This window comes from Desmodus rotundus, chromosome 9, assembly GCF_022682495.2.
Source record: "Desmodus rotundus isolate HL8 chromosome 9, HLdesRot8A.1, whole genome shotgun sequence".
Lineage (NCBI taxonomy): Eukaryota > Metazoa > Chordata > Mammalia > Chiroptera > Phyllostomidae > Desmodus > Desmodus rotundus.
In genome coordinates this window covers 71,729,186-71,746,506 of record NC_071395.1, presented here as the reverse complement: position 1 = coordinate 71,746,506, position 17,321 = coordinate 71,729,186, and the positions used below count along the sequence as shown (strand labels likewise).

General features: G+C 46.2%; 1 protein-coding gene across 4 annotated transcripts in view; it reads left to right on the top strand.

Annotated features, from left to right (window-relative positions):
• The window catches only part of DNAH2 (dynein axonemal heavy chain 2), a 104,687-nt gene that overhangs the window by 70,340 nt on the left and 17,026 nt on the right, over window positions 1-17,321 (top strand). For 3 of the 4 annotated variants that reach the window (XM_071219302.1, XM_045198904.2, XM_045198903.2), the window contains 15 exons: window positions 50-154; window positions 901-1,089; window positions 1,295-1,380; window positions 1,519-1,649; window positions 1,805-1,954; window positions 2,299-2,466; window positions 2,729-2,889; window positions 3,159-3,298; window positions 4,682-4,814; window positions 4,919-5,058; window positions 6,624-6,834; window positions 7,047-7,163; window positions 7,295-7,436; window positions 8,096-8,265; window positions 8,436-8,552. In XM_071219302.1, coding sequence (XP_071075403.1) covers window positions 50-154; window positions 901-1,089; window positions 1,295-1,380; window positions 1,519-1,649; window positions 1,805-1,954; window positions 2,299-2,466; window positions 2,729-2,889; window positions 3,159-3,298; window positions 4,682-4,814; window positions 4,919-5,058; window positions 6,624-6,834; window positions 7,047-7,163; window positions 7,295-7,436; window positions 8,096-8,265; window positions 8,436-8,552 — 2,160 coding nt within the window. The remainder of the gene's footprint in view (window positions 1-49; window positions 155-900; window positions 1,090-1,294; window positions 1,381-1,518; window positions 1,650-1,804; window positions 1,955-2,298; window positions 2,467-2,728; window positions 2,890-3,158; window positions 3,299-4,681; window positions 4,815-4,918; window positions 5,059-6,623; window positions 6,835-7,046; window positions 7,164-7,294; window positions 7,437-8,095; window positions 8,266-8,435; window positions 8,553-17,321) is intronic. The other variant, XM_071219303.1, reaches the window with a different exon arrangement.

The window sequence follows — 17,321 nt, the reverse complement described above, 5'->3', positions numbered from 1 at the left end:
GTGCCTCCTCTCATCCCCTCTCCCCATCTGTCTTGTCTTTGCTCGCTAGGACATGTTCCTGATGGCTGCCATGGGCCCTCCCGGCGGTGGACGGACTGTCATCTCCCCTAGACTGCAGAGTTGCTTCAACATCATCAACATGACCTTCCCCACAGTGAGGGCAACTGGGGCTGGCAGAGGGGGGACTATAGAAGGCAAAACCCCCTGTGTCCTAGAAAATGAGGGGGCAGATCAGGGAAGGGGCTCAGAACCCCCCTGAGCAGAGTTGCATATAGGAAGCTGTAATCTATGGAGTGGAGGCTGCCATCTGTAGGAGCCTTTGCTTTGCCTGAGCTAGGAGAGCTGCAGGATGGAAGTGTAGCCTGCTGGCTCTGGAATGGGTAGTCTCATTGTCCCAGTGGGCTGGAAGTGCAGGGGCCCCGAAGAGGCTAAGGAAGGTAAATACTACAAAGCTGACAGCTGAGAGCATTGCCAGGATTAGAGTGAGGCAAATGAGGCACTCAAAGGTGCCAAAAATTTCAGTAGTCAAGATCAATAATATTTTAATGCATTTTTTAAAAGTAAGCCCAAAATTTCATTATGAACAAAATACAAACCTTTTAAATAAATACGAGACTGGAACAGTACCATGCTGAGCCATATTGGGGCCTGAGTCAAAAAGAAAAATCGATAATACTAATTCTATTTTTATTTAAAATGTTGGTATTTGTTCATCATAGATATTTGGTATTAATTTTGATTTTTTAACATTGCATTAAAATGTTATTTCTCTTGATTTCTGAGGGGTTTTTTGGTGCCCCTTAAATTCTGCCCCCAAGATGACTGCTTCACTCCACCCTTGTCCCAGGCCTGGCTAAAAGGCCAGAGCCTGCGAAAGTGAATCAGAGGGTCTCTTTCTAGGAGTCTCAGATCATCCGAATATTCGGCACCATGATCAATCAGAAGCTTCAGGACTTTGAGGAAGAGGTGAAGCCCATTGGGAATGTGGTGACTGAGGCCACCTTAGAGGTGTATAACACTGTGGTCCAGCGTTTCCTGCCCACACCTGCCAAGATCCACTACCTCTTCAACCTTCGAGATATCTCCAAGGTAAAACCCAGCTGACCTGGTCCCTGTGCATGGCACAGCCTCCATACGGGCATTCTTTTCTCAGAGTAAGTCTTGGAGCTCAGTAGCGTTCCATAAACCCCAAATCACCGCCATCCTCCAATGCTGTGTTCTCTGGCCTACCTCTAAAATTTCTGAAGGAATTCCCTTTCCTCCCTCCACCCCACTAGCCATGCCTCTTCCCCAGGTATTTCAGGGCATGCTTAGAGCCAACAAGGACTTCCACGACACCAAGTCCAGCATCACACGGCTCTGGATCCATGAATGTTTCAGGTGAGATGCCTGTGCCCCTCCAGACCCAGGCTTCAGCAGCCTTGCTCCACGCCCCTCCTCTACCTCACCCCAATACTCCTTTTCCCAGGGCCATTTTTCTTCTTATTCCCAGATCTCACCCCAACTCCCTCCCAACAGAGTCTTCTCTGACCGACTGGTTGATGCAGCAGACATGGAAGCCTTTGTGGTCATCTTAAGTGACAAACTCGGCTCCTTCTTTGACCTTACATTTCATAATCTTTGTCCCAACAAACGTTCTCCTATCTTTGGTGAGTTGGGATCTATGGCTACGGTAGGCTGGAGACTCTTTGGAGGTGGGTTAGAAGGTGGGTCGAGTGTGGAGCCCTGGTGCTTAGGGCCTTTTATGGAAGTTGTGGGGAAGGCCAGGCATTTGAGACTCTGACCTCCTCTTTTGATCACCCAGGGGACTTCATGAGGGAGCCCAAGGTATATGAAGACCTGACTGATCTGACAGTACTGAAGACAGCCATGGAGACGGCACTAAATGAGTACAATCTGTCACCTGCTGTCGTGCCAATGTATCTGGTGCTCTTCCGAGAGGCTATTGAACACAGTGAGTATTTCCTATTCCCATCCCCTTCCCCAGCATCCCAATTATGATGCATTTCCAAGGAAATAGGGATTCCTCCCCAGGTCTATCCCAGAAGTCACCTTCCTCCTTGGTTCCAGATGCCTTTGTGGCAATGGGTGGGGCTTTTCCTGGACAGTGGTGTTTAACAGACAGGGTGGAGGTTAAAAGTTGAATTGCCACCAGGGCTTCAGACACTAACCTCTTTCCACACCTCTTGGTCCCTGTATTGCCATTTCAGGCATCCCAGTCCCTAGTCTAGGGCCTGGAGATCCTCTGAGGTTGCTCAGCCAACTCACTGTTCTTGTCCCCTATCTCCCAACCCCCAGTCACACGGATTGTGCGGGTCATTGGACAGCCTCGGGGCAACATGCTCTTGGTGGGCATTGGGGGCAGTGGGCGCCAGAGTCTGGCCCGCTTGGCCTCATTCATCTGCGAGTACATCACCTTCCAGATTGAAGTCACCAAACATTATCGGAAGCAAGAGTTCCGAGAGGGTATGGCTGGGTTTCTGAAAGAGGAGAGGGTTTGGCACTAGGAGGGAAAGATCAGGTGCCTGACTTTCTGTGATGATAAGAGAGAGGAGGAATAGAAGCCAGATAACGAGCTGTACCAGGCCCATGTGGGGTATAGAATGGTGGTGTGTGTGTGTTGAAGGCTGTGGTAGGGTGTCTAAATCTTAGAAAAGGAATAAGAGATGGGCTAGTGAATCTGAAGAGTCTGTCTGTTCCCTTTTCCTCCTTTTCTCATCTGGTCCAGATATCAAGCGTCTGTACCGTCAGGCTGGGGTAGACCTCAAGGCCACATCCTTCCTTTTCGTGGACACCCAAATTGCTGATGAATCATTCCTAGAGGATATTAACAACATCCTCAGCTCGGGCGAGGTCCCCAATCTCTACAAGACTGATGAATTTGAAGAAGTATGATTCTTTCCATGCCCTTGACCAGTTGGTGCTTGGACTTTCCTGATTAACCCCTGGAGAAGCCCAGATCCCAGAATATGCTGTGGCACCCCTTCTGTCCATTCCCCCGTTAGGTGGAAGAGCTGTTCCTCTTCTTCTCCCTCCAGGGACCCTATTGGGTGGAGCTGCTTTAACACTCACACCCTGTCAGCTCAGCCTCTCCTGCTATCCCCTCTGGTTCAGCCATTGCAACTGCAGCCCTCTGACCCTTTGTGGCTTCCATGCAGATCCAGACACAAATCATAGAGCAAGCCCGGGCAGAGCAGGTGTCGGAGTCCTCGGACAGCCTCTTTGCCTACCTCATTGAGCGCGTGCGCAACAACCTGCACATCATTCTCTGTCTCAGCCCTGTGGGCGACCCCTTCAGGTAACTCCTCTTAAGTAGTCTTCTCCCTCCCTCCCTGTAATGGCCCAGCCTTCTTCACAGGGGTCTCCCCATCTTTGGCCTCCCCTGTCTTCTGTGAATGAGTTCCATAGATAGTGCCAGTATCTACCCCCTGAACTCCCCATCTCCTTTCCATAGACCTTGCCTTCTTTCAAGAAATTTGCGCTGTTTACATAGTTGTTCACCCCTGTCTGGTTCGACTACATTGGTTGGTTTCTTTTGGTGGGGGGAGGGGCTAAAAAGGGTGGCATTTCTGTTTTGTTTTTAAATTTTTAATTGTGGCAAAAACTGTATAACATAAAATTTACCATCTTTGCTCTGGCTGGTGTGGATCAGTGGATTGAGCACCAGTCTGCGAACCAAAGGGTCACCAGTTCAATTCCCAGTTGGGGAGCATGGCTGGGTTGCCAGCTGGGTTCCCAGTGAAGGATGCGGGAGAGGCAAGCACACATTGATGTTTCTCTTCCTGTCTTTCTCCCTCCCTCCCCCTATGTTTAAAATTAAAATAAATAAAATCTTTAAAAAAAATTTACCATCTTAGCCATTTTTAAGTGTACAGATCAGTAGTGCAATGCATATTCACGTCGTTGTACAACAGATCTCTAGAACTTTCTCATCTTGCAGAATTGAAACTCCACACCCATTGAATAACTACCCATTTCTCCCACTTTCCCATCTCCCGGCAACCACCATTCTACTTTCTGTTTCCGTGACATCTCATGTAAGTGGGATCACATAGTAGTTGTCTTTTTGTGACTTGCTTAGTTCACTCAGCATAATGTCTTCAGGGTTCATCATGTTGTAGCATGTGTCGGAATTTCCTTCCATTTTAAGGCCGAATATATTCCATTATATGTACAGACCACATTTTATTTGTCCATTCTTGGTATGACTCGATTTTTTTAAAGCATCAGAAAGTATGAGGAAGTCAGAACTTGCACAAGAGGCAATGTGGGTTACCATTTTGTTTATTTTTTATAGTTATGGTATACGGTGCATTTGCCACGTACCAGGCACTGTACTAAGTATTTTACATGTGTCACCTCATTGAATCTCCTAACAACCCTAATCAGTATGCTTTGTTATTCACATTTGAGAGATGAGGAAGCTGACATGCAAAAGGTTAGATCACTTGTCCAAGATCCACACCTGGAAGATGTGGAATTGGGCCTTTCTGACCCCAGAACCTGTTTCTAAATACTTCACTGAACTAGTTCTTAGGGGAGCAGAATATGGACAAGGAGCTACAGGAGCATGAGGATGGGGAACTTAGGTCCCTAGAATGCAGGTAGTCCTGTGACAAAGCCGGTAGCTGGAGGCTGACTCTGCAAATGGACTTAACTGCCTCTCAAAACCCCTCACCAGGAACTGGATCCGCCAGTACCCGGCCTTGGTGAACTGCACTACCATCAACTGGTTCTCAGAGTGGCCCCGTGAAGCCCTGCTGGAGGTGGCTGAGAAGTACCTCATGGGTGTAGATCTGGGAACGCAGGAGAATGTGAGACCCTCCTCCCGTATCTCACCACGCCCCCTGAACTCTCTTCCATTTCCATTCTTCATCTGCCATCACCCTCTGCCATGTCCTTTTTCTTTTGGCCTCAGATCCAGAGGAAGGTGGCCCAGATCTTCGTCACCATGCACTGGTCAGTGGCTCAGTATTCCCAGAAGATGCTGTTGGAACTGCGAAGATACAACTATGTCACCCCCACCAACTACCTGGAACTTGTGTCTGGATACAAGAAGTATGAAGAAGAGTAATGGATGTGGAGGGCCAGGGAGCGTGGTGTCTTTTGAGGGCAATTACTGAAACGATATAGTGGAAATATCCAGGAGCTGGCCAAGGGGACTGGCTCTAGGGCCCAGGTGCTAATGTGGAATGGCAGAGGTGCAATGGGTCTTGATTTTGCCCAGGAAGTTAATAAAAGAGAAAGACCTTTCAGGGATGTGGCTGTCCATAGAGCCCTCTTCACACTCCCTTTGTCCTTATTTTCTGCAGTGGTGTGTTTTTTTTCTCCAACCATAACATGATGGCGACACTGCCGTCTATACCCATAATGTATGTACCCAGTCCTCTCTGCCTGTAATATCTTCTAGGCTTTCCACCATTCCTAAGAATTATATACTCATTCATTAAGTTGTATTGAGTATCTTTTTATGTGCACAACACAACAGTCATTTGCTTTGAAGGATATAAGAGAAATGTAAAAAAACCCTTCATTTATTGGATTCAGTATTTTTTAAAAGATTTTATCTATTTTTAGAGAGGGGAAGGGAGGGAGACAGAGAGGGAGAGAAACATCAATGTGTGATTGCCTCTTGTGCACCCCCTATTGGGGACTGGGCCCGCAACCCAGGCATGTGCGACTAGGAATCGAAACAGCAACCCTTTGGGTTCGCAGGCTGGCACTCAATCCCCTGAGCCAGACCAGCCAGGGCAGATTCAGTATTTTAATCAAAGTGAAGAAAAAGCCATTTGTGCTAGTCAACATTTAGTTATTTATTTAATATGTATTTTTTGATTTTTAAGAGCATCAGAAAGGGGGAGGAAGACAGAACTTGTACAGAGAGGCACTGTGGGTTACCCTTGCCCACTATGTGCCAGGCACTATTTTAGATACTTAAAATATACCGGTTAACAAAATAAAGCCCTTGCCTTCCCCAGGTCATAGGCTTACGTTCTGTTCACTGTTTGCGGGTTAGCATACTAAGCCCTTTACATGCATTTTCTTATTTAGTCCAGAATACAATCCAGTTATCATTATTATTTTTGCCTTGGGCAATGTTAAAACTTTTTGAATGAGTTGCCAACATTTAAAACTTGGGAGCCTTAGAAAAATTCAGGTTTCCAACTTTTCTCTCAAATCAGAAATTTTGGCAATACTGAGCTTACATTCATTCCCATATGAAAAAACAAAAAACAAAAATAAAAACAGGCTAGGGAGAAAGAATGGCCATCCCCCTGGGACAGGTTTGTGTCTCCTGGTTCACTGCAGCCCTCTGCCCACTGCACACTGGGGAGCAGTAGAAGATTCTCAAGCAGGGAAATGGTATGGCGAAAACGCTGCCTAGCAAGCTGATATTGACAGTGGTGCGTAGGATAAACAGAGGATGAAAATCCGGAAGCACAAAGACCAGTTGGGAAACCGTTGGCAATGATCCGGGAAGGAAATACTAAAAAGCTGACCAGGGTGGTTGTGGCAACAGAAAGGAAGACAGGGACCTGAGACACTAGGAAGGGAGAGTGTGTAGAACTCCCCTTTCTGGGAGTCCAGCCTCTCCGGGCACCTAATTCTACTTTGTCCCCCAGGCTGCTGGCAGAGAAGCGGCAGGAGCTGCTGGACCAGGCCACTAAGCTGCGGACAGGATTGTTTAAGATTGATGAAACGAGGGAAAAGGTGGAAGTGATGTCGCTGGAGCTGGAGGATGCCAAGAAAAAGGTGGCTGAGTTCCAGAAACAGTGCGAGGAGTACCTCGTCATCATTGTACAGCAGAAGCGAGAAGCAGATGAGCAGCAGAAGGTGGGGGTCCTGCGTTAGTCCTGTGCCTCACGCCCCTCCACCACCAGCACCCACCAGCCAGAGGCTTCTGGTCTTTGTCAGTTACTCTGTCGGGATGCCTGTTCCACTCCTCAAATTTTCATTAGTTTTATCTTTCCTCATTACCACCAACACTGTCACCCTTACCTTTGCCCAAAGCAAAGACAAAACCCTCACCCTCTTTCCACCCGTAGGCCGTCACAGCCCATAGTGAGAAGATTGCAATTGAAGAAGTCAAGTGCCAGGCACTGGCTGACAATGCCCAGAAGGATCTAGAAGAGGCATTGCCAGCCCTGGAAGAGGCCATGAGGGTATTAGGGTGGGAAGGCCCAGGGAAGGGCCTCAAAGTCCCTGGGGGTGTGGGAAGAAGAGCTGGGTCCTGTCCCCATAAAGGACCTGAGTTGACTCTAGCTCTGCTCCCTAAGTGAATCCCTTTTCCCAGGCCTTGGAGTCTCTGAACAAGAAGGATATAGGGGAGATCAAATCTTATGGACGGCCCCCCGCCCAGGTGGAGATGGTGATGCAGGCAGTCATGATTCTTCGAGGCAACGAGCCCACTTGGGTGGAGGCCAAGAGGCAGCTAGGTGAGCTAAAGAACCAGGAGATAATTAACAGCAATTCACCCAACATTTCTTATTAATCATGTGCTGTGTGTCAGGCACTCAGAGAGACAGAGATGAATGAGGCATTGTACTGACCCACGAGCATAGAGCCTAGTGGAAAAGAGAAGACATAAATATCAGTTAAGATTCTTTGGTTATAGCAGAAAACAACTCATCTTAATTTAAGCCAAAACAAAGGAGGGATTGTTATAAAGATAAAGGAATACATCTCAGAACCCAACGGCAGGAATGCCTTTGCTGCACCCCCGCCCCGCCCCGCGCAAAGGGCAAGAATCAGAAAATGGAAAACAAGAGTCTTGCTATTTCATTCTTGTGGTTTTCTCTGCTTCAAGTTCTCTTGGTAGAATATAGCCCGCAAGCCTGAAAGAGTTATGTGTGGGGTGGTTCAGATTAAAGTGTTCAAGGTAAGTGATGGGGGATGAGGCTGGGAGGGTCCTGGGGCCTGCAAGGTTCTAGAGAAGGGAGCAAGGGCAGCAGGAGAAACTTGGCTGAAGGCAGATGTTCTGGCCTTGGGAACAACCCCGGGGAAACACGGCCATGTATAAGCAGTGGAGGTGCCAGCTGTATGATGAGGATGGGCTTAGGGCTTCTGGCTGAGGCCCCTGATTTTTATCCCACAGGGGAACAGAATTTCATCAAATCGCTGATCCACTTTGATAAAGACAATATCTCAGATAAGGTTCTGAAGAAGATCGGGGCCTACTGTGCCCAGCCTGACTTCCAGCCTGATATCATTGGCCGAGTCTCACTTGCCGCCAAGTCCCTCTGTATGTGGGTACGGGCCATGGAGGTAAGCAGGGGCGGGGCAGGGAAGGTGGGGAGCAGTGAGGCAGGCCTGGGAAGAGGGCGATGCACACAGGAGAAAGCTGGGGGAATGGAAGACCCATTCCCAGGTGGGAAGGACCACTGGTGGTTGAGTGGGTGGGTGGGTGAACCCACAGCCTGGCTGTCTCCCTGCAGTTGTACGGGAGACTGTATCGGGTGGTGGAGCCCAAGCGGATCCGAATGAATGCTGCGTTGGCCCAGCTTCAGGAGAAGCAAGCAGCGCTGGCTGAGGCCCAGGAGAAGCTGCGGGAGGTGAGCCTCTTACCAGCCTTTTCTGCTGTGGTCCCTCTACCTAATTTCCGGGATGCTTTGTTACCATTCATCTCTCCCCAGATAATTCTTTTTCCCTCTCCCTTCCAGTCCTGTCTGCCTCCCACTCTATGCCCTGTTTAGATCGCTGCCTCTGACTGAGAAAGCTAAGCTGACCGCAGAGGGTTACAAAGGCACAGAGGGCACTGTCCCTGAGGAGCCCTTGCACAGACTGACTTGGGAGCTGGCCGTCTTTGTCATGGCCTTTCCCAGGGATATGGGCCCTGTGATATTAACTGATGAAATCTGAGTGGCAAATCGGTACTTGCTGGGAAGAGCGCTGTGGAATAGGGTGAGGGTGCCGACATCACTGCTGCAGACCGGAAGAATGTGGCCTGAGCACGTCTGAGCGAGTGCTTGGTAGGGACAGGGTCATCCCAGAGGTAGAGGCACTGACTTACTGTGAACAGTCTAGACAACGCAGAAGGTGATTTCCTGGAAGATATATGCACAAAGAACTCTCCAACCAGGCGGGGTGTAAAGTGCTATTATCAAGAGTTCGAAATTCTTCTAGTCCATCATTTAGTTTTTCTATCATTGATTTAATAGGTAATACATTCACATGGTTTGAAATTCAAAAAGTACAAAAGAGCGTCCAGTAAGAAGTCTGCTTCACGCTTCCTGCTCTCTAGCCACCACTCCTTTCCCTTGAACGCAACCCATGTTACAAATTCTGGTTTCTCTATCCAGGGGTGTTCTGTGCATATACTTTTCACTTTTATATTAAACACACTCTTCCGTGCCTTCCTATCTTATTTGCCTGTATATTGAAGACTGTTCCATATTGGTACATAAAGAGCTTCTCTTTTCTTTTTACCACGTTATGATCTTAGAGTGGATGGCTATACCATCGTCTATTAACCATTCCCTTTTTGATGGATGTATTCATTGATTCCAATTTCTTGATCTACACTTGTCCTCAAACTTTGTTGATACTATCTTTAACTATATAGAAGTTTTAAATTTTATATAACCAAAGCTGGTTATACTGTTTCAAAATGTTTTAACCAAAACCAGCTATGGAGAACAGCCATGTCCAGATCTGACGTCCTCAACTTGGATGAGGAGCCTGAGGTTTAGAGAGACTAAGTGGCTTGCTGGTTCCTAACAGACCTGGGCTAGAACCTGCATTTCCTGATCCCAAGGCTGTTGCCACCACAGTTCATCCTGGTCTTTTCCTGTCACAGCATCTTTGCTGTTCAGAGTGAAGCTGCCCTGGAGACCTCTTCTGATTGGGTTTGTGCAGAGTGTGCCAGGCTGGGGCTAGTGGGCTTCTATCTGCACACGCTCCTCCACGGCCCTATTCCTGCTGCCATTGTCGCCTCCCAACCTCTCATGAAACCTTCACTCTTCTACTCTCCTTTTCAAACATGAATAATCATAGGTGTGACGATCCATTTGGAAAGGTTTCTCACCTCAGGATGAACATACCCTGGGCCAAATAATTAGGGACTGTTTCTTTTCTATGTAAAAAATGGGACCTCTGGGGTCAGCTGCCAACAACGTCCTTCACTAGACAAATATTTACAGAGTACCCAATGTTTGGTCTCTTGATAAGCCCCAAGTGATAGGAGTAAGCAAACAGGGAACCAACATTTCTCCTCTGTTACTATGACAAAGGCTGTGATATATGAGCCAGAATCTTAATGAAACTCAGAATCAGGCACCTTACCCATCCACTTGCAGAGAGCACTATGCTGATGCTGGACTCCACCCCAGGCCAAGTAAGTATGAATCTCTGGTCCTCAGAGATTCTCAGAGCTGGGAAATCGGCATTTTGAAAGCTTTCCTGTCAGAGCCAGCTAGAGGTGGGAAAGCCTGTACATAGCTCTAGGGCCCAGAGGTCTGGAGGGAGGCCCAGAGCCCAACTATATTGCATATCAATCCAAATCTTGAGTTAATAGTTTTAACCAATACTCACTTGTTTGGGGCCCTGAGAATATGTTTTCCACAGGCTGGATTCTGACATACAGCTGGGGTTATGGACCACTGGCTTAGAGATTATCTCAGAAGGCCCTGAAATGGGCTGGGACAAAATATGAATGTACTTCAAGGCAATTGTATACTCAAAGTTGAAAATTCACTTTCATTCCTATTTCCCATTCAAATTATGTCACATTATTCAACATAGTATATCAAAAGTTAAGTAATAAGATTAAATGATAGCATTAAAATGCTACAATAATAATAATACACAGAAATTCCACAAATTTGAATATAACCACCCAGGAGAAATTAAATTTCAAAGATTAAATCTTTTTGTAAACTGAAGTCCAAATTAAAATCTGAAATCGAATTATCTTGCTTTTATGAGTTAAAAATCTAGAAGTCAACATTAAGTTCGAGTCCCCAACCCATACTTCCCGTTTCTTATTCTGCTCAGTCTTAGCTGAGGAGTTCTCAGGAGCTGGGTCTCAGTTTCCTTACATTGCAATGGGGGCTGACGTTCACTGGAAATGGATGTGCTTCCTGCAGGACTTCAGAGGCTATACTAGTTCAAAATCAAGTCTCCCGTGACCATTACTCAAAAATTAAAAAGAATTCAAGGACTTTAATAAGGCATTCAAGACTTCCAGAGAAAATGATGTTCCCAGAAACCAGTTATTAATGTCCCAAAGAGCAGAGTAGAAACTCAGTCGTATTTTTAGGGCTGAGGATACATGGAGAGAGTCTTGGTTTAGCTTCACCAGAATGTCAGTCATCTGGAAACCATGACCTGTGAACTTAAACTAAACCGGAAGAAACTTCCAGCAATAAATTAAGAGATATAATGTAGTCAATAAACATTTACTGTACTGGGGGTGTTGGAAATCCACAAATGTGTATCTTCCTCCTTGGAGGGGGGTTATTGTGGTAAAATACACATGAAATTTACCCTTGTAACCACTTTAAAGTGTACAAGCCAATGGCACTGAGTACATTCACCATGTTCTGCAGCCATCTCCACTATCTTGTTCCAGAACTCTTCATCCCTCCAAATAGTAAGCCTGTGTACATTCTTTTATTTGTTTGTTTGTTTGTTTGTTTTAGATGGGGATGAAGGGATGGAGAAAGAGTGGGAGAGAAACATCAATGTATGGTTGCCTCTGGCATGCCCCCTACTGGGGACCTGACCTGGCCCACAACCCAGGCTTGTGCCCTGACTGGAAATGAACCAGTGACCCTTTGGTTCTCAGACCAGTGCTCAATCCACTGAGCTACACGAGCCAGTGCATGTGTATATTCTTTTAATTTCAGTTCCCCACTTGAGCTTGGGGTTCCTGGCTCTGTGCTGTGATCAGGTATGGTCAGTACTGTGCCACTGGGGTTAGTACTGCTGCCTCTCTTTGTAGAATTGCTCAGGTCTATGAAAGCTGCCTTTTAGGAAAAGGTTTCACCTTGTCCTTATACTTATTCTAACTGGACTATTACCATCAGCAGATTCCTGAACTGAAGCTGCTGTTGATTCTGCTGAAGCATGTGCCCTGGGGTCTTGTGAGGAACAAGTCCTCTGTCATTTGTGTCTCAAGGCATGGCTTTCTTCCTTTTTTAATCCCCTAAATTGTTGGGGGATGTTCCATTAAGGTATGGGTAACACCTGCATACCTACTACCCAGCTGTATCACCTGGGATCTCAGCCTAAACATTTCCAACCCATCTGCCTGTGGACAAGCCACACAGATTTCAGTCTAGTCGCACCGTAATTGCCTCCTTAGCCTGGAGTAGAAAACTGAATAATGGGGCAGCTAATCTAGTGCTGTCTACCTAGGCCTGGCAATAACCATTTATAGCTAGAACCTGTTGTATGCACAAAACCTAATGCCTCACCAGTTTAAAAGCCTCAAATCTATTATTCACTTTTTCACAATGGGGTTGCCACCAGAACACAGGTGTCATCATTGGACACATAGATTCCTTCAAGTCTGCCACTACTGGCCATCTGGTCTACAAATGTGGTGGGATCAACAAAAGGACAATGGAAAAATTTGAGAAGGAGGAGGCTGAGGTGGAGAAGGGCTCCTTCAGGTGTGCCTGGGTCTTGGATAAACTGAAAGCTGAATGTGAACGTGGTGTCCCCATTGATATCTCCCTGTGGAAGTTCAAGACCAGCACGTATTATGTGACCACCATTGATGCCCCAGGACACAGAGACTTTATCAAAAACGTGATGACAGGCACATCTCAGTCTGATTGTGCTGCCATGATTGTTGCTGCCGGCGTTGGTGAGTTTGAAGCAGGCATCTCCAAGAATGGGCAGACCCGTGAGCATGGCCTTGTGGCTTCCACACTGGGTGTGAAACAGCTGATCGTTGGTGTTAACAAAATGGATTCTATGGAGCCGCCCTACAGCCAGAAGAGATAAGAGGAAATTGTTAAAGAAGTCAGCACTTACATTAAGAAAATTGGCTACAACCCCGAGAGTGGCATCTGTGCCAATTTCAGGTTGGAATGGCGACAGCATGCTGGAGCCAAGTGCCAATATGTCTTGGTTCAAGGGATGGAAAGTCTCCTGTAAGATGGCAATTCCAGTGGAAGCATGGTGCTTGAAGCTCCAGATTGCATCCTGCCACCAGCTTGTCCCACTGACAAGGCCCTGCGTCTGCCCCTCCAGAGTGTCCACAAAGTTGGTGGCATTAGTACTGTGTCTGTGGCCTGAGTGGGGACTGATGTTCTCAAACTGGGCATAGGAGGCACCTTTGCTCCACCCAATGTTACAACTCAAGTAAAGTCTGTTGAAATGCACCATAAAGCTTTGAATGAAGCTTTTCCTGGGGACAATGTGGGATTCAATGTCAAGAACATGTCTGTCAAAGATGTTCCTTGTGGCAATGTGGCTGGCGACAGCAAAAATGACCCACCAATGGAAGCAGCTGGCTTCACAGCTCAGGTGATTATTCTGAACCATCCAGGCCAACTCAGCGCTGGACGTGCACCTGCGCTGGATGGGCACACAGCTCACACTGCTTGCCAGCTTGCTCAGCTGAAGGAGAAGATTGATCGTCATTCTGGGAAAAAGCTGGAAAATGGCCCAACATTTCTGAAAACTGGCGATGGCTGCCATCGTCGATACAGTTCCTGGCAAGCCCATGTGTGTTGACAGCTTCTCTGACTATTCTCCTCTGTGCCACTTTGCTGTTCGTGACATGAGACAGACAATTGCTGCTGGTGTCATCACAGCAGTGGACAAGAAGCCAGCTGGAGCTGGCAAAGTCACCAAGTCTGCCCAGAAAGCTCCGAAAGCTAAATGAATACTATCTCCAATACCTGCCACCACAGTCTTAATCAGTGGTGGAAGAATGGTCTCAGAATGGTTTGTTTCAAGTGGCCATTTAAGTTTCATAGTAAAGGACTGGTTAATGATTACAATGCATTATAAAACCTTCAGAAGGAAAGGAGAATGTTTTGTAGACCATTTGGTTTCTTGGTGTGTGTGTGTGTGTGTGTGTGTGTAAGTTTTTAAGTTATTAGTTTTTAAAATCAGTACTGTTAAAAAAATTTTTACGCCCTGGCTGGTGTGGCTGGTGTGGTTGAGTGCTGGCCTGTGAATAAAAAGGTCGCCAGTTCAATTCCCAATCTAGGGCTCATGCCTGGGTTTCGGGCCAGGTACCCAGTAGGGGGCGCATGAGAGGCAACCACACATTGATGTTCCCCTCTCTAAAAAATAAGTAAATAAAATCTTAAAAACATTTTTTTAAATACGATAATTTATTTGAGAGAGAGAGGAGGGGAGAGAGAGAGAAAGAAACATGAGTATGAGAGAGAAACATCAACTGGTTGCCTCCTATACATGCCCTGACCAGGGACTGAACTTGAAATCTAGGTATGTGCCCTGACTGGAATCTGCAACCTTTTTGTGTATGGTATGATGCTCAAACCAAGTAAGCCACACAGGCCAGGGCTAAAACCAGTGCTTTCTAGTGGAAATAACTTGACCAAAAATCTGTCACAGAATGTTAAGATCCATTAAAACAAAGTTTAATGAGAGAAATATCTGATACGCTGTTCCTCAGTTCGTGAAAACTAACTAACCCCACTTCAACCTAGTCAGCAATATCAGGCATTTCTGTGCCGTAGCTGTAAGCGGCCTTTATCCTGAGACCCCTGCTACTCCTCACTAAGGCTGTCCTTGAAGCCCACATGTTTCCTTTGCCCAAGCTCTGTTTCCTTGAAGCTGTACTGCTTTAAACAGTCCTGCCTCTGTAGAAACAGCCACTTACTTATGGACAAAGGCATTGTCACCTGCCAAGGTCAAAATAACTCAGAGTTGGCTTAAAGATTTTCACCCAGGTGACAGCAGTTAACAGTCAACCACAAAATCCCTGACTGGTGTGTCTCGGTTGGACGTTGACCTGCAAAGTGAAGGGTCACCACTTCAATTCCCAGTGAGGACTGGGTTGCAGGTTCGGTCTCCAGTCGGTGCAAACAAGAGGCAACTGATAGATGTTTTCCTCTCACATCGATGTTTCTCTCCCTCTCTTTCTCCCTCCCTTCCCCTCTAAAAATAAATAAATAAAGTCTTTACAAAAATCATCCACACAAGTGTAAAAACCCACCAAGCCTAACAGGAGCCTCTACAAATCACCTAAGTCAACACACCTGTCATACCCAAAGTCTGCCCGTGAAACCCTGAGCCCCACCAAAAGCTTCTTAATGGGTTTTCTGGTCTGCAAATATACTCTTAAAAAAAAAGATTTTATTGATTATGCTATTACAGTTGTCCCACTTTTTTCTCCCCTTTACTCCCCTCCACCCTGTATCCCCATCCCACCATCATCCCCCCTCCCTTAGTTCATGCCCATGGGTCATACATATAAGTTCTTTGGCTTCTCCGTTTCCTATACTATTCTTAACCTCCCGCTGTCTATTTTGTACCTACCATTTATGCTTCTTATTCCCTGTACCTTTTCCCCCATTCTCCCAATCTCGCTACTGATAACCCTCCATTTCTCTGATGGAGAATGGGAATGTTCCTGTTCTAGTTGTTTGCTTAGTTTGTTTTTGTTTTTGTTTTTAGGTTCAGTTGTTGATAGTTGTGAATTTGTTGTCATTTTACTGTTCATATTTTTTATCTTCTTTTTCTCAGATAAGTCCCTTTAACATTTCATATAATAATGGCTTGGTGATGATGAACTCCTTTAACATTACCTTATCTGGGAAGCACTTTATCTGCCCTTTCATTCTAAATGATAGCTTTGCTGAATAGAGTAATCTTGGATGTAGGTCCTTGCCTTTCCTGACTGAATACTTCTGTCCAGTCCCTTCTTGCCTGCAAGGTTTCTTTTGAGAAATCAGCTGATAAAACTTATGGGAATTGCTTTGTAGGTAACTGTCTCCTTTTCTCTTGCTGCTTTTAAGATTCTCTCCTTCTCTTTAATCTTGGGGTAATATAATTATGATGTGCCTTGGTGTGTGCTTTCTTGGGCCCAACTTCTTGGGGACTCTCTGAGCTTCCTGGACTTCCTGGAAGTCTATTTCCTTTGCCAGACTGGGGAAGTTCTCCTTCATTATTTTTTCAAATAAGTTTTCAATTTCTTGCTCTTCCTCTTCTCCTTCTGGCACCTCTATGATTTGGACATTGGAACATTTAAAGTTGTCCCGGAGGTTCCTAGCCTCTCCTCATTTTTTTGAATTCTTGTTTCTTCATTCTGTTCTGGTTGAATGTTTATTTCTTCCTTCTGCTCCAAATCGTTGATTTGAGTCCTGGTTTCATTCCCTTCACTGTTGGTTCCCTGTATATTTTCCTTTGTTTCACTTTGCATAGCTTTCACTTTTTCCTCTATTTTGCAACCATTCTCAACCATTTCTGTGAGCATCCTGATTACCAGTGAACTGTGCACTTGATAGGTTGACTATCTCTTCATTGTTTAGTTCTATTTTTGGAGCTTTGATCTGTTCTTTCTTTTGGGCCATATTTTTTTGTCTCCGCTTGCCTGCTATGTTGTAAGGGGTGGTGCCTTAGGTATTCACTGGGGCGGGGTCACTGCATTGTGGTGCTATATGTGGGGGAGGTGTCAGAGAGGGAACAATGCCACTTGCTTGGCCCTGGGCTGGTTTTCAGTCACTTCTCCTGCTACCCACAAGCAAATTGGGCCCTTCTGGTGCTGATTCCTGTGTGGGTGGGCTTGTGTATGTTCTAGGACCCTGTGGGTCTCTCCAACAAACTCTCCTGTGAGGCTGGGAGTTTCTCCTGCTGCAGCAACCCCCACAGGTTTTTATAGCCAGAGGTTTTGTGGCTTTATTTCCCTGCGCTGGAACCCTGGGCTGCATAGTCTGTCTCTTTCATCAGTTGTTCCTCCTGGTTTATCCACATACAAATGTGGGACTGCCTGGTCTGCCAGCTGCTGCGTTGCCCACCTGGTCCTCCAGCCACCATCCTTCCTACTGGTCTGGATAAATGTTTCTTCTTTAACTCCTTGGTTGCTGGACTTCCATACTGTTTGGTTTTCTGGCAGTTCTGATTATTTTTTGTTTTTAAGTTTGTTGTTGTTCTTCTTTTGGTTGTGTGAGGATGCAAAGTGTATTTACCTACACCTCCATTTTGGCCAGAAGTTGCTGCAAATATACTACTGAGGTGATCCAAGAACTAGCAGCCTTCTTCTATGCCTGGGTTTTAAACAAATTAAGAAATAAAATGAAAGTTCCAAATACTACTTTTAAGGATGAAGTTGGAGAATGTGGCTGACATTTGTGGGCGACTGGCCCCTTTAGCGGTGACCCCACATTCAGAGACAC